At 41.4% G+C, this 22,083-nt stretch overlaps 6 protein-coding genes across 6 annotated transcripts; 1 reads left to right on the top strand and 5 right to left on the bottom strand.

The window, feature by feature from the left end:
• Window positions 1-908: 908 nt before the first annotated feature.
• On the bottom strand, window positions 909-3,084 carry EAE98_001695 (uncharacterized protein; the record flags this gene model as incomplete). Its single annotated transcript, XM_038949314.1, has 4 exons — window positions 909-999; window positions 1,054-1,856; window positions 1,916-2,917; window positions 2,971-3,084. 4 exons carry the CDS (start codon window positions 3,082-3,084, stop codon window positions 909-911), a joined length of 2,010 nt encoding a protein of 669 aa, XP_038814299.1.
• Window positions 3,085-7,677: 4,593 nt separating this feature from the next.
• On the bottom strand, window positions 7,678-10,473 carry EAE98_001694 (uncharacterized protein; the record flags this gene model as incomplete). Its single annotated transcript, XM_038949313.1, has 13 exons — window positions 7,678-7,998; window positions 8,074-8,173; window positions 8,233-8,328; window positions 8,385-8,460; window positions 8,549-8,613; window positions 8,669-8,836; window positions 8,901-9,068; window positions 9,120-9,287; window positions 9,344-9,511; window positions 9,566-9,617; window positions 9,677-9,779; window positions 9,832-9,978; window positions 10,309-10,473. The coding sequence occupies 13 exons, from the start codon at window positions 10,471-10,473 to the stop codon at window positions 7,678-7,680; spliced, it is 1,797 nt and encodes a 598-aa protein (XP_038814298.1).
• A 1,634-nt stretch (window positions 10,474-12,107) lies between these two features.
• EAE98_001693 (uncharacterized protein) lies at window positions 12,108-13,926 on the bottom strand (the record flags this gene model as incomplete). Its single annotated transcript, XM_038949312.1, has 5 exons — window positions 12,108-12,369; window positions 12,421-13,043; window positions 13,095-13,536; window positions 13,599-13,798; window positions 13,855-13,926. The coding sequence occupies 5 exons, from the start codon at window positions 13,924-13,926 to the stop codon at window positions 12,108-12,110; spliced, it is 1,599 nt and encodes a 532-aa protein (XP_038814297.1).
• A 505-nt stretch (window positions 13,927-14,431) lies between these two features.
• On the top strand, window positions 14,432-15,137 carry EAE98_001692 (uncharacterized protein; the record flags this gene model as incomplete). The annotated part of the gene is made up of 2 exons (XM_038949311.1): window positions 14,432-14,596; window positions 14,730-15,137. The coding sequence occupies 2 exons, from the start codon at window positions 14,432-14,434 to the stop codon at window positions 15,135-15,137; spliced, it is 573 nt and encodes a 190-aa protein (XP_038814296.1).
• A 260-nt stretch (window positions 15,138-15,397) lies between these two features.
• EAE98_001691 (uncharacterized protein) lies at window positions 15,398-16,747 on the bottom strand (the record flags this gene model as incomplete). Its single annotated transcript, XM_038949310.1, has 6 exons — window positions 15,398-15,427; window positions 15,508-15,582; window positions 15,654-15,683; window positions 15,833-15,951; window positions 16,159-16,226; window positions 16,632-16,747. The coding sequence occupies 6 exons, from the start codon at window positions 16,745-16,747 to the stop codon at window positions 15,398-15,400; spliced, it is 438 nt and encodes a 145-aa protein (XP_038814295.1).
• A 554-nt stretch (window positions 16,748-17,301) lies between these two features.
• On the bottom strand, window positions 17,302-19,386 carry EAE98_001690 (uncharacterized protein; the record flags this gene model as incomplete). Its single annotated transcript, XM_038949309.1, has 4 exons — window positions 17,302-18,701; window positions 18,762-18,846; window positions 18,901-19,104; window positions 19,192-19,386. 4 exons carry the CDS (start codon window positions 19,384-19,386, stop codon window positions 17,302-17,304), a joined length of 1,884 nt encoding a protein of 627 aa, XP_038814294.1.
• Window positions 19,387-22,083: the final 2,697 nt, after the last annotated feature.

Genomic DNA, 22,083 nt, shown 5'->3' with positions numbered 1-22,083 from the left:
TTGCAAAGAAGCCAAGATTCAAAATTTCCCTTCCCATAAAGTCTAGTATCGAAATGAGAGGGGGAGAGCGAGGCATACATATGATTGTAGATAAAGTCTTTCAATACATCATTCTTCGGTAGCATACCTACATTATATATAGCAGATTCCCTCCCATTCCAAGATTTATTAAATACCTACTAGGTACCTACCCACAACTCCATCAATCCCAACTCATCCATCTCACAAACCCACAAACCCTTGATTTTCTCCTCAACATTCTTTCTTACAAGGGTTCCAAGCAAATTTGATATCAAAGCCTAACTAATCAATAGCCTCAATCCTATACACCTTCCTATATACATACATTCCCAAAAAGCAAACAAAGCCAGGCTAGCGGCACCAGTAATCCATTGTCCTCCTCCCCATGAGCTCCTACCCACTCATAATAACCATTGAATCATAATCGTCCATGTCTAAAGTATACCACCCACCCACCCATCCATCCATCATAAAAACCAAATATCAAATGCAAGTCCCCCTATTCCCCATTCCCCAATTCTCTTTCCCTTCCTTTCTTTCCCATTTTAAATAAACACCGATCCCAATCCCACCCATAAATGTACATAACAAAAAGCATAACCCATACTCCCAACCCTGACATATAAGACTCGTGGGGAAAATTTAACATAATCAAATGACCTTCCAATCCGATAACCTGCTTTGCAGAACGCCACATTATGAATCGATGTAAATATAAATGAGTAGGTGAAGGTGAGTTGGTGGAGTGTCCAGGAGGTATAATCGTCGATATAGTAGTAATTTGCTTACAAATAAAGCTAGTAGGTAGGGTGGACCTTCACACTGTGCAGAGGTAAAAAGAAAACAAATTCAACAATTGCAAAGACCATTTGTATCGGCGAGGTAACTCAAATACGAGCCGCAAGGGAGCCCGATACAGGTGTCGCAGTAAGTTTTGCAACACTCTCGAGGTGGAATTGAGAAATACTTTGGAATCCCCTGATAAAATTGTCAATAGATGTTTTGGCAATAGGAAAATGGAGAGAAACCTACTTTGTAAGATCAAATCCTTTTTCTTCCTCTTCTTCAACCTCATCAACATCTGGCATCTCAAGTTTTCCTAAAACTGCACTTTTGGTAGGACTCGGAGCTGGAGTCCGTCGCATTGGAGGTGGACTACTATCGGGAATAACGCTAGGTTGAAACCTTTTGATAGGGCTATTATCATAACCACGAAATCCATGATTAGGGGTACCGTCAGCGAACGTCCAAAATGGAGCAGGCGAGCTAGTTGGCATATGTTGACTTGGTCGCTGCGCAGTACTTGGCGGTGCTAAATGAGGATAAACACGGTGGGGAGCTGGCGTGACAAATGTGTTACCATCATCCTGTTGATAAGAAGATGAGAGGGTCGGTGGAGAATTGGGCAAATTATCAGAAAAGCCAGGGGCGTTCTTCTGAACTCGTCGATAATGTCTAGGTAGTGGACTTCCATCGCCGGGGAAATCATGCTGTAAGTTTTGAATCCGGGGGGCCCGTTCGGGAGTAAATTGCGGTCTGTTGGTTTGGTGTGGCCTCATACGTGGTGAGCGTGAAGCTGAAGATTTCCTTTTTCTAGCGACAGAATCCGGACTGGATTCATCATCAAACCCTCGATCGGCAGCGGCGGCTGGTGATACTGGCTGTGAAGATCCTCGGTGGCCACCACCTCTGCCAGGAGCTGATTGTGCGAGTGCTGCGATTGTATCATAGCACGATGGCTTGATAAACCACTTTTTACCTTTGCCAGGCTCATCCTTTCCACGTGGTATCTTGTCGTAATTTTGGTTGAGCGACAAGTTGTGGCGGATAGAATTCTTTTTACCTCGTTAGTTTGGAGTCAATCAAAGGATGAAATAGATACTAGGTAACTTACTTGCCAGCCGCCGGGTGCTTGAAATCTGTAATAAGCGTATTTGGCCATAATGGCTTGGTAAATGCCATTCAGTAACAACATTTGATTTGGAGCTTCAAAAATTACCTGCGCGATCATTTGCGCATAGCTGTAACCAGGCTTGATATGATGATTGGAATCAAGACTGAGGTCGACATTTTCAGAATCATTCATGATCATTGTACCGCCAGCCGAATAGCCAGTGGGGGGTCTCTTTGCAGAACTTGGGACTTTGAGAGAAGCGCGAGGAGTAGCAGCACGTTGCCAATTAGCTGGCGCTGGAGCAATCGCTTGCGGAACTCCATTCTGAGCGCGGGCTCCATTAGTTGAAGGGGGCAAAGGAACATCCGAAGGTTCCTCGCTATCTCTCTGAGCATCCTCTACATCCTCTGCGTCCTCCTCTACTTCATCGGCTTCCTCTCCATCGTCCACGGTACTCTCAATTTTTCGCAGGTATTCCGGATGAATTTTGAAAGGGCCACCAGGTAAAACGAATATCATCTCAATACCCGAGACATTGATTACATCTCCACTGTGCAACTCTTTTGGCTCGTGATTGCGGACAAACATCGTACCGTTGACTTTGGCTCCGTTGCGACTATTGACTTGAATTCGCCAGCCATCGTCGAAGAAAATTCTGGCATGTTGTCGCGAAATCATTTTACTTGGGCCCAGATCAATATCGACCTCCGCAACAGCTCCTGGAACTTCTTCTTGACCCTCGGCCGGGTTGCGCCCAATCTGGACCTCCTGATCCTTGACGTAATAAGTCCAACCATTTCCAGCCAACTTTGCGAAAGCTTGAACTCCTCCTCCGTACTCTTGTTCATATTTGTCGTCCGCGTGGTCCTCGAGAACTTGTACAACACTAAATAATCCCAAGTGTTTCTTGAGCTTAAAGATAATCTCTTCCTGGTTTTCCATCTCGGGTACGGGTTGTTGGTTGGAGGTTGAATGATTGGATTTAGGTTTGGGTTCTGAAGCCTACATCTCCTGTTAGTGGGAATGGCATATGCGCCACGATGAAGTGCACTTACCCTCTTTCTTCTCTTCGGAGGGCGAGAAGGCGAGGAGTCAGGAATATCAATCTCTTCCCTCATCGAATCCCGACGATAAGGGCGTTTAGCGGAGGCTGGCATTTTTGTATGCATAATTTTTTGCGACAGCGTTGACCCGGTGATTATTGCGCATAAGTTGTCTGTCGTGTGAATGGGTACGGCTGGGGATAGTTGTTGACAACTAGAGAGAACAATGAGTATTGTGTCGTCGAGGAACGGTAGATGGAGGGGGAGGGGGAGGTGGAGAGGTGCAGTACCCCTTGCGAATAAAGTGTCAAAGAGTTGGAACCTATCATGAGGGGAGGGGAAGGTTGTAACGATGCGACGGATGATATAATGAAATCACTTACCACGGGCAAAAAGGGCCACGGAATGATTGATGGATTGATTTAACAGCAATCTCAGCAATTAGCAAGCAGCAAATTGTTAAGCTTATTGAGATGTCGTGATGAGATTATTAGATTGAATGGAATGGGATTGTATTGTATTGTATTGTATTGAATTGAATTGTATTTGTTTAAAGAGAAACAATTTTTTTTTTCTTTGCGGTTCTCCTTCCTTCAATAATCACGTATGTAATGCAATGCAATACGATCAATCGCCTCTCTCCCTATCGTGTGGACCCGTCACGCGGAAGTCGCGTCCTTGTTTAAGGTACTTGCTTGCTTACGAGCGTGCCTTGTCTTCCTTGCCTTGCCCTTTTTATTTCTTGGGAGATTTGGATCTGAAGGGGGAAATTGGGAGATGTAATTGGTTATAATTTTGTGAATTTGTGACGATCAAGATATAGGAAACAATTATATCTTTGAATTTATATTTGAATCGAGAGTTGAGGTTGTATTGTATGGTATTGTGTGTGTGTGTGTGTATGTGTGTGTGTATGTGTATGTGTGTGTGTATGTGTGTGTGTGTATGTGTGTATGAATATATGTGTGTGTGTGTGTGTATGTGTATAAATAAGTCAGAGGAATGAGTATTTAAATAAAGTTGTTGGATTTGATTGATGAAAGAAGTTTTGAGGAGATTTCTCTTTGGTCGCGAAATTTGGTCTGGTGGTAGATAGCCTTTTAATTGTTCACCTTTTTTACATTTTTGGAAAGTGTCCAGTCTTTATATGATTGGTTGAAATTGACTTGGAAAACAATCGGTGCACTTTTTTATGAGTCCGTCCTTCTGCCCTTCTCCATAAAATTGACTATCGATAATGGAAGAAAGTGTCCAGGCGCGCTAGATATTGACTAGAGTAAGTTTTCTGTACTTGTTATCTGTCCAAGTGATGATGATGACTTCATTGAGCTTTTTTTTTTAAAAAAAATTAAACAATCTCAGAATGATCATATGAAGTACAATGACCGTGACAATAGTGATGAGCGCGTACTAAAATGTTATTTACGCATACCTCCCAAGAACGGTCCACCTCGGCATTGACACTAAGACTTTGATGGCTTGATGGTTGGATGGTTGATATGACTCTTTGGTATACTACGAATACTAGAGTGATTATGTAAGAGACCAGTCGAGTATCATCTCTACCTAGGTAGTTACCGTTAAGCATTTCTACTTCCTGTGTCATCTACATCTAGTACGAACCACTTAAACGCCGACTTGTTTTATTTATGATTTGTACCTACTTGGGACTTACTAGCTAGCTATATATCCATTCCTCGATCCATTCATTACATCCATCACATCCATCACATCCACTTAGATCCTTCCATCCTCATCAAGAATCCTATCCAAAGTTAATTCACTCTCATACCTACTGTACTACTCTCTCTCACTCTCACTCACACTCTCACTTCCAATCTGTGCTTTCTATTTACGCGTTACGTTCGTGCTTGCCCTATACCATCCCCACTTTTCTGCATAAGAACGTACCCTCCAACTTTATTCCGTCGACACCTGGGCATTCTTCGGTCGATCGATCTCCAACCGGCGAATATATGAAACCTCTTTGACTTGTATCAATTTTCACATATATGATTACCTATTAGATTATCATCTTTGAATCTTCCTATGACAACTACTCCGAGACTCGATATTTCTTGACTAACTATAATTTCATCTCTCTCTCTCTTGACTAAACTAGTTAGGTAAATCAACTAAACATAAATATAAAATCCATTCTCTAACCTAAATAATAAAAGACTATCAGATCTCCATCTATCTATCTATCCATCTATCTATCTATCTTATCTTAGATCTGATACATACCTACAAATGCACCACACGCATACTTATAAACTACAGTACTAAATCCAATACTAGTAACCAACACCTACCTAATCACCTCACTTATTAATACATCATCGATCGACTCCAATCCCACAAGTTCTAGACCCAAGACCCAATGATCCACACGTGCCACCATTAGCAAGAAATCTCATTCCACCTTCCCCGCACAATTCTTGGATCCGATTTTGATTTAACCTTTGGAGCCTCAATTATATATATATATACCTAAGTCTATCACGTCGGGTATATATATACCACCCATCCCATCCATCTCAAACCACCACACCACACTACACCACACACATCAAATACCCACCATCCCCCTCGAGAAACAAAACAATATCATCACTATACCGGTACCACAAGATCCATACCAATTCACTAATACTCCCTTCCCTAGCATTTGTATATATATAACCCAACCGTAGCATCTCATATCTACCAGCTGAACACTTTTCAGCAATCACTTACTTCATATAGAATGAATACCTTTACAAAAAGAAACCAGAGTATCTAACAATACACACTATATTCTAATAATCAAAAGCATGGAGTATTCAAATGCTATAGTAGGTAGGAGGTAGTAAGCTGATAAGGGTTCGAGATGATGGATTGGTTTGGAATATTGAATTACTTAGGTACCTAGTGATTAGAATTCTGGCGAGATTCGATTCAGATATGTAGATATAGATATAGATATAGATATAGATATAGATATAGATATAGATATAGATATAGATATAGATATAGATATAGATATAGATATAGATATAGATATAGATATAGATATAGATATAGATATATTACTATAATAATTCTATCTTCAAAAATTACATATCTAGGTATTAAAGATATTAATTATCTATCCTATATCATTCAGGAAGTCAGCGAATATTGAGGAACTATATGAATGATTTTTGAATATCTATCTTCCTAGGAATTTATCTATTTATCTATCTATCTATCTATCTATCTAATTATAAGAAAGAAGCTAGTAAAGAGAAGAGAAATCAACTAATACGTCGAGATTCTAGATTTAAGAGTTAGAATTAGAATTAGAATATCTGAGAATAATGAAAATAAAACTTTAGGAATGAAGATGAGATGAGATGAGACGAGGAGTAAAGGAGGCGATGCGAGGTGAGGAGAAGAGATGAGAGGAGGAGAGAAGTTATCTTTCATTAATTCTTCTATTCTTTTATAAAAATAATTATTCTTTATCTCTTTCTCTCCTCTCTCTCTTTCTCTCTATCTCATTTTTTCTTTAAGATTACTAGATATTATACTCTACTTGAGTATCGATATACTAGCTACTTTATAATATATATATATATATATTTCTCTTTAGAACTATAGGATTATAGAACTATAGGATTATAGAACTACCTAGGTATAGAACTAAAATATCAAAATAAACAACTCTGAGAAAACAACTCTGAGAAAACAACTCTGAGAAAACAACTCTGAGAAAACAACTCTGAGAAAACCAATCAAGAAAAGAAATCAAGAAAAGAAATCAAGAAAAGAAATCAAGAAAAGAAATCAAGAAAATAAATTAATCCAACAAATTAATCCAACAAATTAATCCAACAAATATCCCTAAATAAATAAGAATAAGAAAATATTCACCGAATAATCATAGAGGATTTTATGTTATATTAGTTTAGATACCTAGTTCTGTTCATATTATTCAATTTAGATGAGTAAGATGAGTAAGATACTTACTAGGTAGGTAGATAGGTAGGTAATGTGAGATGTGGAATTTGATGGATAATAGGTACCTCCCTTCTCTCCTACCTCCATTCTCTCCTACTTCTATTCTCTCCTACCTCCATTCTCTCCTACTTCTATTCTCTCCTACCTCCATTCTCTCCTACCTCCCTATCTATCTACCTACGAACTTACTTTCAAAAAGTAAATAAAAGATTTTAATAATTATAATTGCTGAACTGCGGTTTGGAGAATCCACGGATTAGATATACGGTTATAAATCCATTTTTGAAGAAACAACTCAAGATAGCATAACACAAGATAGAACAGGACAGGACAAAATTGAATCGAATAGAATAGAATTATAATATCTACAAATAAATTAGGAATTACCCCTAAAATCCCTCTCACTCATCCCTCTCATCCATTCATTTCCCATCCGCTTTCCAAAGTAGAATTCATCAAGGAAAGTATCCCCTCAAATATCCAATATCCAGTCCTTACCACATTGTATCGTGTTATATCGTTATCTTCTTCCTTCTCTCATGCCATTCAATATTATCCATATCCAGATCCAGATCCATAATGCTCCCCTTTCTTTCCTTCATATCATTGTGTGTATATGCATCCACCCAGTCCAGTGAAGAGAAGAGAAGAAAAGAAACCAAGCATCGAAGCATCTTCTCTTCTTAATAAAAAAAAAAGAGAAGAAAAATGCCACCCCATCACCCACTCATCCGTCTACAAAAGCGCCAAAACCCCCATCACAAACCCCATCACCAACCCCGGTGCATTCATCCCCGCATTATTCGCCTCCACCGGCGCACTAGGCGCAATCGTAGCGACGCTGGTCGCCGCAATACTACTTACGCTAACGCTAGGCTGAACGAAATAGCTCGTTGTCTGGCCCCCAACGGTCAAAGTGCTGGGTTGGATGTAAGTTGATGTTTGTACGTGGGTTGTGTTTGCGTAGTAGGTTGTTCCGAGGGTGATGGTGCGGACGATGGAGGGAACGGTGACGATGGCAATGGTTTCGATGGTGTGGCCGATTGTGGTTGGAATCTGGGGATGAGGTTAGAGTGTGTTGGGAAGGGTGTGGGGAGAGAGTGGAAAGGGATAAGAGAATGGACTACTTACATAAACGGTGGTTTCGCCAGTTGCGGCAGGGAGGGTAGATGTCAAGATGTGAACTGCGGTCACTTGGATGGTGTTTGTTTGGGTGGCGGTCAAAACGATGCTATGGAGATGTCAGACTATAATGCTTCTTTAGGTAGGAAGAGAAATTTTTGAGCTTACGTTGATCCAGCACTGATGGTTGTATATACACTTTCGATGCATGTAGTCGTCTCGTATACATCAGTAGTCTTATATTCAGTAGCTTGAGTTGTAGTGCTGAAGCTTGTTAGTCTGGGCTCAATGTTTCGACTTTCCATGGATGATTAACTCACTATTGAACGATAGTAGTAGGAACCTGTACTTCAGTGACGATTGTACTGGTATATACTTTTGTGATTGGAACACCAGCTAGAAGGTGACTATCAGTATTTATTTCTTTGAACATTCAAGTCATTTGAAACATTGAATACATGTGACTTGGGAATGGGATTCATACAGATTGTTTGGATTTCAGTGACTGGGCATAAGCTAGTAGACGTCTGATAGACGTATGTCTCGATTCTTTACACTTAATTAGCCACAATATCAAATGGAGAGCAGGAGTCCAAAAACTTACGTCTTAGTTCCTCCCGGTAAAGTAGTTTTTGAGTAGTCCGTGGTATATACATCAGTGACTATAAGGCTAGTTGACGTCTTCGTAACAGTATATTCGATTCCAGAAACGGTTTCGACTTCAGTAACAGGGCAAAGACTAGTGATAGTTTGAAGTACTCCAGTTGCAACACTATTTTGCTTATTAGTTTGTTGCCTTCGCCTCGTATATATATATTTAAGAAAGGAATGCTCACGTGGTGGTTTTCGCTGGGAGAGTAGTTGCTACTTCGATGGTGGTTCCAACATTTGTGACAATAAATGAAGTGGTTGTGTAGATGACAGTCACCAGGCTTCCCGAGACTGTCTTTGTCTCTGTGACTGGGCAGAGAGAAGTTATTGTAGAAATAACTCCAGTGACAGCGCTAGGAAGAAGTTAGCTTCCAAAGAGAAGAGAGTGAAACGGGCTTGCTTACGTTTCCGTCTTGTCGGGAGCAGTGGCTGTAACTACAACATAAGTAGGAAGGATCGTTGTGTACAACGATGTAGATGTGTAAGTTACGGTCTCCTCTTTTCCTGAAATAGTGGTAGTTTCAGTGATAGGGCACAGGCTTGTAAGAGTTTGGACCACTCCGGTCTCAACCCTGTGAAAGACATTAGTCGAGGAATAAAAGCGTAGAAATTTGGGAAGAATCCATACGTCTTTGTATTATCAGGAGCGGTGGCTGTGACTTCAATATATGTAGGAACGTGAGTTGTATACAATGATGTTGACGTATAAGTGACTGTCTCTTCCTTTCCTGAAATGGTAGTTGTTTCGGTAATAGGACAGAGACTCGTAAGAGTTTCAACCACTCCAGTTTCAACACTACAGAAGATATTAGTTTAAGAACAGCTTAGGGATTTAAAAAGAATTCCATACGTCTGTGTAGTGTCGGGCGCAGTGACAGTGCTAACGATCGTGGTGGGTACAGCTAGACTCAGATATCAGCAATGATTCGTCAACATCTGGGTGAATCCTGAAAATTCTTACCAGTTTCGACGACAGAAGTGGTGGTGTATGTCTTTGTGTAGGTATTTCCGGGAGCAGTGACGGTCTCCGTTACTGCGCAAGTGGTGGTATACGTAACGATAACCTAAAAAATGAGTCAATCTCAATGGTAAGTAAACGTTATGGAATGTTCTTACATCGGTGGTGGTGGTTGCCCATCCAGTTGGGCCAGGTACAGTGACAACTCCACCGCAGCCTCCAACACAACTAGTGACAACTACGGTTGATGTAGCGATACTTGTAACCCATTTCGTTGTTCCTTCTTCGGTGGTGGTTGAAGTGACCTATCAGAAACGAATAAGCTTTTGCCTTTAAACGTGGTAGCATGTGACCATTATAGTATGAGATCTTCATCACTATTTGAATCTTTCTTGGACTTATTGGAAAATTCTCATCTAATGGAAAAGACGAAGTTCCTCTCAAATGTGAGAAAGCTCTTGAACATTGACACCCCTCACCCTTTGACAAGGTGATGTTTATCTGAAAGATAGGAAGTAGAGATGAATTCATCCAATGTTCTAAATGAGATCAAACAATAGGAATCTTTACGATAATCCCACAATCTTCATTCCATCCTAGTGATACAACATGTCAACAAGATGAAGATTACTTACAGGACAGATAGTGGTTGAAGTATAAGTAGTCCAAGTAGTAGTATCAGTCTCAACGGGATACCCAGGCGGGCTCGAATAACCAGGAGGACTTGAATACCATCTTTCCTGGATCCCTTGAGCGAAAGTCGAAGTGGCCAAAGCCAATAAAGCGAAAGCTGCCTTCATGATTGCAATATGTAGCAACGTGTTTTGAACTTGTACTGCGTCAAACTTGTATAACGATAGCACACTCTGTACTTTGCACCACAGAGAATGGGTATAACGACCGACTTAAGTACTTGAGAGAAAGAGAGGTCTGAAAGCAAACCTTTCTGGCGAGGAGGTTTGGAGGATTATAATATTTGCTAGAAGGTTGGGACAATCAGAAAATGAAAACAAACACAAACACATGCGGGAACAAGGGGACTATTATCTATGGAATGGCAAAGAAATCTTGATCCTACCTTGAAAGATATCTAGTCAATCTTAGTACATCTCATAAGGCCGCATATGATTTCATGCTGGCGATGCAAATTTGGGCAAGTATCCGTATCTTTTCTGGTCTACTAAGACATAAAAAGGTCTCCTCTAACTGGCCAACCAGTATGCTACGTAGCTTTGGGATACGAGTATAGTGCTGACCAACAACAGTTCCCTCAATTCCGAGCCAAGCTTTGAAATAGGAACTCTAAGTATGGTAATACGAAAAACTCGTGTATATAAACATATGTCAATTCACTTGATTGTTAACCATTTCGGAGGCTGCAGTCGTGGGGAAAAGGCTGGCATAAACATGGGTTCCTAGTCGCTTAATGCTGTGGAAGCAATATTATGATGCATGAAGGAGAAAGGAACACGAGCTTTTGCATGATAAACAGTATTCTAACATGGTGCCACCTCATGAATCACATTTCCGGGGGAAAGCGAGGCCTGGTGACAAAATTTGTTCTCTATTGTCCGTTCTCGAGGCCTTTGGAAATATTAAAAAAACGTGGTGTGTCATTTTCTTGGGTAGCTTTTGTACCGGTAAACCAGGTAACACAACGATTTTTGTACCTTTAAAGATTGGTGAGTGATTTTCCCCTGCATAGGAAGTATGCTGACTTCCGTCTTCCGGCTAAATGATTTCCTACGCAGGGTACCGACCGAGCATGTCTTTTTATTACTAGAGCAAATCTCGAGATGCATATGAAAGACTTCTTGCTTCTTCGTATTTGACTTCAAGATGCATCAGGATCTACTAGCGAATGCGGGGAAGGTTGTCTACTAGGATCCTGTATTTGAATGGGCTGAAAATCTGTGTCATGCATAACAGAGGCGGGGTGAGGTCCAAGGTAAAAAAAAAATCAGGATATGTTGGAATATGAATCAATTGCTGTGCTTCAAATGAGATACAAATTTTTGCGAGGGAGATGCATCGATGATCCAATTAAGAATTCCTCGGAAAATAGACAATGAAAGCAGAGATGTGGCGGAAGGCTAACATTGTGCGATGATGGACTTCCGTTGGTAGCCTTTTCTCGGTACTATTTGTCGCTTTCGCTTCACTGTTGACCTATCACCCAGTCGTTGCTGGGTATAAGTTGGGCTGTAAATAGGCCTCAATACCGTGACCGAACACGCCACCCAACAGCTTTGAGTCGTGAAATTTTCTTCCCGGCATGTAAGCTGACAAAGTTCGCATGAGAAATCACCGAGTCGTACAGACTCACCGAATGTCGGGACAAAGTTCAGGTAATCTGGTGTGGTAAAATTTAGGTGGCTTAGGGTGGTATTGAGTCAAGCTATCTTTACCTTATTCGTAATTACTTACATCTCAACTAATCATCATCGTCGTCGGTGTCACTATCCCAACCTTCTTCATACGATTCCGCGATCTCGCCAAGAGAGTTACTGAGCGCCTCTCGTTCATCCATGCCAATAGCTCTATTTACTATTTGCTGAAGGCTTTTAATTCGCAGGGCCACAGACGTATCAGTCGAGAGAGATGTGCTGATTGAGAGATTCCTGATGTGCTCATCTTCATGGTTGAAGATACCAGGGAAACTATCGAGAAGTGGAAAAGATAATGGTGTATATGTCCTATAAGAATACAGTAAGAAAAATGAAGATATAATCAAGAGGACTACTAACTTTGAAAGCAATGGAAGACTGGCAGCAATTCTAAGAGCTCGTTCACGACCCTCATCATTCCTGTCGTTTTCCTCGTCGTATTCCTCATTTCCTCTATAATTCTCAACTTGGCCAAATACATGAACCTTGCCGGACTTCCGAGGACCGCGAAATTGCTCTCCTGTTTCTGTAGGAAAGAAGTCCATATCAAAATTGGCAGTATCATTCTCCGCAGGCACATCCTCACCACGACTTAAAGTTCTTCCTGAAGTAATCCTCGTATCTGTGGCCTGCGAATGTCCGTTCGTTCCTGTATGAATGGTATCATTAATTCCTGCTTCAGACTTTTGTTTCACAGACATGCGTAATTTCGCAATATTCTGATTGCCATTGACATTCAATGTGCTTGCCAATTGGTCTAAAGTCTGCCTTGTACCATTTTGAGGCTTTAATCTTGAAGGCAGTGTCATGCTCTCCATCGCGGAAGACAACAAGCCAGAAACTTCCCATGGAGAACTCGCGTCCAATTTGACGTAGCCTGGCAAACGTGTCGATGGTAGGGTAATTGGAATGAAAAGGGATGTCTGTGGAATTATTTCCGATATTGATTTCGCCGTGTTCGACAACTTCAAGAACCGTTTTTCCTGTCAAAATCAGTACTGATATGAACTCCACCTCAGCTCACCACAACTTACTCGGGGTATTCCCTTGATATTATCCTCCAGACCCCAAAACCATATCGTGGTCTTACCATATTCATCTCTCAAGCGATCCATATATCGAGCAGCAAAACCACCCCAAGCATCGTCGATACCTCCCATTATCTGTATGCCTTGCATATGATCAGCTTCCTCGGCAAAAGGTCTAAGATCACGATCCAGCAAATCATGCTCTTTATCTAAGGAACTGAATAATTCTTCACCAGCATCCCAATTTTCGAATGGCATCAGAGATGAATTCAATTCATACTCATTGAGTTGAGCTATGGACCTTGGATGATAATAGACACGATTGAAGTCTGACCAATAGCGCACCGATTCTGAGGTGAGCTTTGGTGGTTCGAGGCCTTCTTCCAAACTTTGTTGATATGAACTCTGTTGGATGGCTGTTTGCCGTTGAACTACAGCTGGACCGTTCCTGAAATGAAGTTAAAATCAGCAAAATTCTCGACTTCTTATCGATACATCTAGACTTCTTACCATAATCCATCAGTAATAACCGGTTCATCTATTTGATACAAAGCATTAATCTTTCTCAAAGAACCAAATCCCCCTTTCAGATCATAAATCAAAGTTCTCGGAGTGAAGGTTTCACTACCGTCAGCTCCAATACCAGGTCTAAAGTGAACATCGTGATCAATAAGAGATTCTTGATCTGCCGAATATGTAAAGTATGATTCCTATTGACAAGTCAAAATACGTTGACAAATCTAGAAAAGGATGTATGTAGTATTACCTGAGTATTCCAGAAATGGGTAGCAAGATAATTACTCTTTTGCCCCAACTGAAGGGTAATGACTTCATGCATATTCTACTACTTCCAGGGGTTTCCCAAAAAAGGTATCCAGTGCTCTGAGTATTGACAGCTGTCAAAGTTGTCACAGCCTCTTGTGGCGATGGAAATGGTATGCTTTGATTATCGCTCAGCACTCGCATGAAAGATAACGTTTAATACATAATCAGCTTAACTAGGGAATATGAATGGCAGACTTCGGGACTGTCAGATAAACATACAATGAAGGTATCAACCCAGGTATATGGTGATGTTCGAAAGAAGGGGAATTTGGAAAATCTTCCCAAGATCAAATTGTTTGATACTGATACATTACTAACCTTACAAGGCAGGATGACAGGGGTTACGATAAGATAACAGACCCATGCGAGCCATGCATAAGAAAGCTACCCCACGTCACGAAGCTTTTTCCCCTCTATGAAATCATCGATATGATCCTGTCGCTTCCCTTTCTCCGATTGTTCGAGAATATCAACATCAACAGCTACATCAACAGTCACATAAACATACTAATTTTAAAATGACTTTCCAACAAGAACTTAATTCATGGTTTTCTCCATCTCCAATTGACGTCCAATCACCTCCAGAAATCAATTCCAGAGCACCTTCATCATCCAAACTCCCATTCCCAAATCCTAGTGGAAACCCTACTATTATCACATTCCTCAGACATTGCGGCTGCCCCGTGAGTTTCCAGTTTTCTTTCTCACATATACACTGCTTCTGGCATCTTACTCTCCATGCATTCCTCAAGACAATTGCCTTCTTCTGAAATCACTTCTAAAGTCTAATACATAGCTAACCCCCTCTCTCTCTAGTTCGCAGAAAAGACCTTCCTCACCCTCCGCAATCTCGCTGTCTCCCACCCAAATATCAACATAGTAGCTATCTCCCATTCCACAGCATCTTCGACTGAGACCTGGCTTGACTCGCTCGGCGGCGCCGGTCCCATCCAAGTAATTGTTGATTCTGATCGAGAAATCTACGCGCAATGGGGATTAGGCACTAGTTCCGCCTGGCACGTATTAAATCCCTGGAGTATGTTTTCCGTCTTTAAGCTTGGGCGCGAAGAAAAGATATGGAATAGACCGACGGAGAGTGGAAACCGATGGCAGACGAGTGGGAGTTGGGTTGTGGATAAGGAGGGGATTGTGAAGGGAGGGGGAGTGGCGAAGAGTGCGGATGATATTATGAATTTTGAGGAGGCTATTAAGTTGATTGAGTGATGGAGAGAATATATCCCAACAATATTATGGTTGACGAAATGAGATACAACGACGATAGTCACTTGGATTTGGTAATTGGTAATGCTTGTAAGATATGTTTGGCAAAGCTAGAAGCTCGAAATAGAACTTAGATTGTAGAAGTTCACATTGGTTTCTTCCAAGCACAGTCTGATATGAAGTCTATCATAGTTAATTTTATGTCAATCTACACAAACCCTCCTATTCATCCGAAATTCCCATCCTTCTTCGAATTTCCAACCTTATTTAGCATTCTGTACAGCAGCCGAATCCTACCAAAAATTCATCAGTCATTGATCCCCTTCTCTTTACCCCATCAACCTGCATCAATTGCAACTAGAAATGTACTCACCAAATAAACTTGGTAAAATCCCAATTTCCACTTTCCGCCCTCCTGAACCATCTTGGCCCGTCCGGCCCATTCAACCTATTCCATATATGAGTATACGTCCACACGATATCATTCATAGCTATAAGATAAATAAGCATGACACTTACATCGGCCTTTCTTCCATCTTTCAATCCATACTATATCATCAAAGTATTAGCATCGCAATTCACACATCTTCCCTCTTCTTATCTTCCGTATTTTGCCCTCCCCACCATCCGCTCGCTCCCTTCACTCCAATCCAGACTCACTGAAAGAGTAAAACACCAAGTAGATAGGAAGAACTCACAGCCACAACTCCAAACAACATAACCTCCGTCGATCCCTTTCCGAAAGGAAAGATTTTATGGGCCGTATGCAAACGACTTGCGACCTTTTCCCACATGCCCTTTCTAAAAGCGAGGATTTCTAAAGGTTTATATTAGCATTTTCCTTTCTTCATCAAGTCTTGAAGTCCTATCCTCTATCCCCCTTTCTACTCGCTCATCCTCTTTTCGCCAAAAAAGCACTTTTTGCCCAATCCTCCAAACCTCGTGAGCCCCACAGACTCCTCCCCATCATCTTTCCTCCATCTATACCAAAGAATGCAAAACAAAAACGAAAGTCAAAACTCACCCTCCCTCCCCTTAACCCTCTTAATCCCCATGACTACCTCCGCATCTTCAGCAAATTGATTTGCATACCTATCGACGCATCCACACATTAGCTTGATCCTTTTGATCCACCACTTTATCAACTTCAAACCCATCCATCTGCATCTGCATCTCTAGAATTCTCCATCACTCAAATTCTTACTTTCCCTCCAGTCCCCCAATTCCAGGATATCAAACAAACTCATTCCTTTCTACCCTCAAAGTTCCATTCACATCCCCTCCACACCATAACCCTTCCAAACATTCAAGCCTCCGAAACTCGAAGTTTCCGATCCCCTCTTTCACTCACTCCTCCTACCCACACCCTTCTCAAGAAACATAAGAAACATCCATTTACTCCTCGCCCCTCCCATTCCATTCCATTCCATTCCATCCCTAACCCAGCTCCTCTCCAAAACTCTCCGATCAAAAGAACCAAAAAAAATCTCAACTCACTCTTCGTGTTTTTCCTCCGTATCACTCAACTTATAAAACGCCTCAAAAAACTCTCTAATCCCCTCATCCACTTCAACCCCTTGTGGATATTCCGATTTGTATGAACGTTGCGACATCTTTACTAACTACTGATGATGAGGTGATGATGAATCAACGAAATGCCTTGAGAACAATGTATAGTGTGTGATGAGAAAGTCAATGACAAACGTATCCTTTGCAGATGCTGTCAGGGTGGGGTGCTTCGGGGAGCTTGAAATGTGGGGTGCCTCACGGGCCCGAGTAGATCTCATCTCGTCATAAACATTCGTCGGACATACACATGCAAGCTCAGTGTAGAATCACTTTAAACGTTGATAGGCATAATTTAGAAGGTTTATAATGTACTGGTTCATCCATATACTACACTCCATTTAATGAGAAGGCTATTCCATTCATCAAAAAATAAATAATAATCCTAAGAAACCATAAAACCCCCGTATCATTCTCCGTATTTTGATCAAAGCAAGCAACCGACCAATGTGCTGAATAAATTTCGTACTCCATCCATACCAGCGCCACCTTATCCCTATGATATAATTGTATTGAAGCGACGTTCAGCCCATGATATAGCAAGCAACCACCCCAGAAAACTCCACCCGATCAATGCAACCTCATGATACTCAAAAATCAACTACTCATCATCGTCATCTGTTTTTAGAACGGGATACAAGCTCTCAGATGGCTTCTCTTCCGTCTTTGTTGGGATATCTTTCATATCAACATCGGCTGCAGAAGCCTCTTCTTCATCCTTGACATACTCTCCATTTTGAAGACGGTCACTGACATATCTTCTCAAAGCTTCAATGACACGAATGTTCTCGATCCATGCCTCTTCAGCTCTATCGCGAGCACTTTCGAGAGTATCAACTGATCTGACTGTAGGTGAAGTGACAGAAAGGGCTGGATCAATGTTACTTGTGACATCAGTTTGAACAATAGACTCAGGGCGAGGAGTTGTTTCTTTTGGAGATGGCGATGGAGAGCTAATAGTAGCGGTCTCCATAGACTCGCGATATTGACTAGAGTTGAGTCCACCAGCGCTTCTTTGAAGTATACCACCAGAGTAACGACGACGAGGATCACTATCAAAGTTTGTGCCAAGTGTAGATGTTGGTGCAGTTGCTGAGTGATGTGGAGAGTATCCGAGAGATACTGCAGGGAGATTGGGGTATGCTGCAGTTGATGTAGAACTGTGTCTAGAGATGGGAGACAATCCACTTGAGGACATTGGAGAATTGCCAGAAGTATATGAAACGGAACTTGAGGAAGGTGTTAAAGCTGGTGTACCAGATGAATGAGATGAGTGGGTAGCAGTCATTGGTGCTGAAGCGTAAGAAGTCGAAACATGTGGTGCCATTGAACCAATGTTGTGAATTTGAGTTTGTGGTGGTGAGTGACTTTGACGGAAGTTGATAGACTGGTGAGTGTAATGAGCACCGGGTTGATGAATGCCTGCTGCTGCTGCTGCATTTGAACTTTCGTAAACTGTTGATTGCATTTGCTCCAAGAATTGATCAATGGAATTCAAATCACTCTTGGTCCTCAAGTTTGGTAGAGGTAGGGAATATTGGTGTTGTGGAATAGGACCTCCATGACCTCCATGACCACCATGACCTCCGTGACCTCCATGGCCATCAATTGGAACTAATTGAGGTGTGGAATGAATGTACTCATGGATAGCTCCACCCCCGATAGGAATGCCTTGTAATGCCATCAACCTTTGGTTCACTTGTTGATAAGAATTGGCATCAATTTGACGACGCTTAGCAGCACCAAAGAAGTCATTCAAGTTTTCATAATTTCGCTTTTTCTCATCCCAAGCTGCGTGTTGACCAAGGTCGGGGTTGTGAGACATCTGGTAATAGCCTGGGCCTCCTCCATATGAAGATGGTGGGGGATGGGCGGGTGCATAATATCCACTGTGACCGCCATGGTGCGAATTGCCATACATGCCGGAACCAGGGTGCATTGAAGCATTGTGATCATAATAACCCATGGGGTTTGCTGCAAGGTGCTGCAAATTAGCAATTACTACATAAGAAAAGTTAGAGACATTTAAATGAACAAAAGGCAACTTGCGCCCTTACGTACCTTTGCCACCTGGTTGTCTATAACCTCCGTTTGGGCCACCAGGTTGTTCTGGAGATCTCAAGAGAACGGAATCATCGGCATGCGTCTGATAGTATACATTAGCACAGCCGAAGGGATACACGCCAGCTCTCCGTCTTACCTTGACATGCTTCTTCAAATCTTGAGGACGCTTGAATGCTTTTCCGCAGAATTCGCATTTGTGAGGTTTGAGTGGAACATGCACACGAATGTGAGATGTAATATGGTCGCGTTTGACGGTAGTAGTACGGCATGAGTTCCAGCCGCAAGTGAGGTTTAAGTTGTTGGTACTTTTTCTACCAACATGTTTCTCGCAGATATGTTCCTAAGATAGAGTATAAGTATGAAGACTTTGGAATGATGCAATGTATGATGGTATAGAACTACGGAAACAAAACACAACCAAACATACAAATAAAGATTCTGGAGTAGGGCATCTTTCAGAACATTTCTCCCATTGACAGAGTAAACTATCATCAGATACAACATTTTGTTGAATTGATGGAGTTACTGTGGAGGTAGCTTCTGCATTGGAACTCGAGGCTGTCGAAGTCTGAGGTTGTGCAGTTTGTTGCTGCTGTTGCTGCTGCTGGTCTTGACTTGACATTGTGAAATGGGGAATAGATCAAACCGATCGACCAATGAAGGATAGTCGGTTAATGGAGGCTGTCACAGACTAGACTGTGGATGGAAATAGATTTATCCAAAAGGGTTATGGGTCTTGGCTGTATCAATATCAGATTGATGGGAGCAACTTAATCGATAAAAGTGCAACGTTTTGATAAAATAGTGATGGCAAAGTGAAGTCAAAGAAAGAAGGAAACTCTTATTCTTGCGAATTGTGTTTCTCTCAAGAGTTATCCAAGCAAAGGGAGGATCTTGGTGCCTTCTTGTAAGAAGAACGGAATCCATGGGCGGGACCAAATCTTGGCAAGAACTCTTGGCGACCGTATTGAGTTTGGCTTCCACTCCTAGTCTCTTGGCATTCCACTCGGATCAAACTTGAGTGGATTATTTGATTGGCTGATGTTTCTTGGCGTGTATGGAAGGAACATGTGCAAAGGCAGTAAGAAAATTGGCCCAAATTGGCCCAAATTGCCAATAACTTTTGCGAGCCTTTTCCAACCAAGAGATTGCGCCCCGAGGCCAAGATCGGAGAAACTTGGCTCTCTTGGCTCTGCGTATTGTCTTGGTATTTGGGCTGTGTTTTTCTTACGTTGAACTTGACCTTTTGTATCTTATCATGTTCTTGCACCTTCTTCATTTATCCCCTCCAGTCTCCAGAGTTTCATGTTCACAAGATGATTCAATCTGAAATGACCGTCACACCATCTGTCTCTGGGTGAATCTGGGAACAAAAAGTTTAATGTATTAGGATGAGTACGGTGTAGGTATGACGGGATGGTATGATGGAGAAAAGGATCCCAAGTGCTTATTAGTCCCGTAGTTGAGTCTAGACAAGTCAAGAAGGATACCTCTATCGTACATACATACTAGGCAAGTGTTCGGTTACATTTATTAATAAATAATAAATAAGCTTCACAATACTGACGATACTGCATCTTTATCTTTTGCCTTTTACCTTGGGTATCCATCTCTACTATATAGAGTTTGATCTAGAGAATGAATTGCGCCTAGCCACGGTATAGAACGTAGATGATATGATTACTGTATGAGAGATTCAATTTGGATCATCATGCAGGCCCCGGTGGTTACACTTGACGTCTTCTAATTCGAGTACATCGTACCATACTTTCTCATTACGTATAGTACCGATCAAGGCATGCAAAGAAGAGGCAGCTGAGTGGATGGGATGGAATGAGATTGAATTGATATTATCCTCACGTACCTACGTGCAGTGTGGGCGAGGTAGGACAAAGAAAGGCATGGTAATAATTATCTCACAAGAGGGAGGCATACCAAAGTAGATGGATTTTAATAAATCGAATCCAATCGAATCCATCAAAGTTGGCTCCTATTGCCTCGAATGCTTCGAATTCCTCACACTCCTCACACTCCTCACACTCCTCACACTCCTCACACTCCTCACACTCCTCACACTCCTCTCAAAGACGCCTTTCATACTATACCAGACTCGAGTAGCACTTCCGTTAGACGACCAGCCATCAGCCAACATGTCAGCTTGTCTCGTATCTATACGAGTATGTCACCATCACACATCTTAGAAGACCCTATGGAAACTCCGTGTGTCGAAAGTGGTAAGATTCCGTGGAACAAAGTGCCACTTGATTTGATGAGATGAGAGTGCAGAGTACAGAGTACGGAAACAGTATGTATGTAGGTAGGTATCGGCAAATAATCAACTCATTTCTCTCAAGCTTTCTTTCCATTTGTGCGGGGTGGGATGATCCACCCCTTTTTGTACTTTCAGCTGACTGACTGAGCGCTTTATTAATTTAAATATCCCCATATTCCATTTCAATGCTGCAGATGTACGAAGACGGAGTCTTCATTAGGGATGGGCAAATTACATATTCTTAGGGTTGATTATATAATTTCATATTATCACACTTTTTGAGGTATATAAAATATTATGCTAAGCTTATACACATGTTTTTTGGATTAATAAAATTATCAGGATGAATGAAAGTAGGTTGTTTTTAGAAAAAGTTTTTAATAGGTTGTAATTTTCAATTTAGTGTATAATTAGACCTAAAAGTCAGGTGCTATTTATTTGCTAATCATGTGATTTATATACTAATTATTTTCTTTTCAAACTAGTTTCAAAATAACTTCAAAATAGCTTTTTATAGGATTTTTATAGGATTTTATTATTAGTTATATATAATACGATTTGACTAATATTATGTATTATATTCAACTAACGAATATGCGATATTATATATCATCAAAAATCCCAACCCTAGTCTCCATACCATGGATGGCCATACCGTGGGCATACACCTGCGAGACCTGGTCATCCATAATAATAAATATGCATACCTGAATAATTTATGAAACGCTGTCTTTTGGCTATACGGATGGATATCCTCTCTCAGACTCGGTATGCTCAGATGTTTTTCCTCATCACCAATCATTTCTCCATTGAAATCTCGACTACGTACTGCCCAGACCTTGGCCACCCACAATCTTGTCATTCCTCCGCCCATTCACCAAGCTTTTCCACTCTCATGCCAATTTATTTCTCTTTGTTTTCATTTCCCTTCCAGAGTTCTATGATTCTGTCATTGGCCAATCAAGTGTATCACTGCTCACCACATGTTCTATTATTATTATTCTACTAACAATTATCTGATCGCGGACGGAGACGGAGGAGTACTGC

Source organism: Botrytis deweyae (assembly GCF_014898535.1).
Source record: "Botrytis deweyae strain B1 chromosome Unknown BDEW_003, whole genome shotgun sequence".
In the NCBI taxonomy this organism is placed as follows: Eukaryota; Fungi; Ascomycota; class Leotiomycetes; order Helotiales; family Sclerotiniaceae; genus Botrytis; species Botrytis deweyae.
The sequence above is the reverse complement of the archived record's forward strand: the minus strand, read 5'-3'. Positions and strand labels throughout refer to the sequence as shown.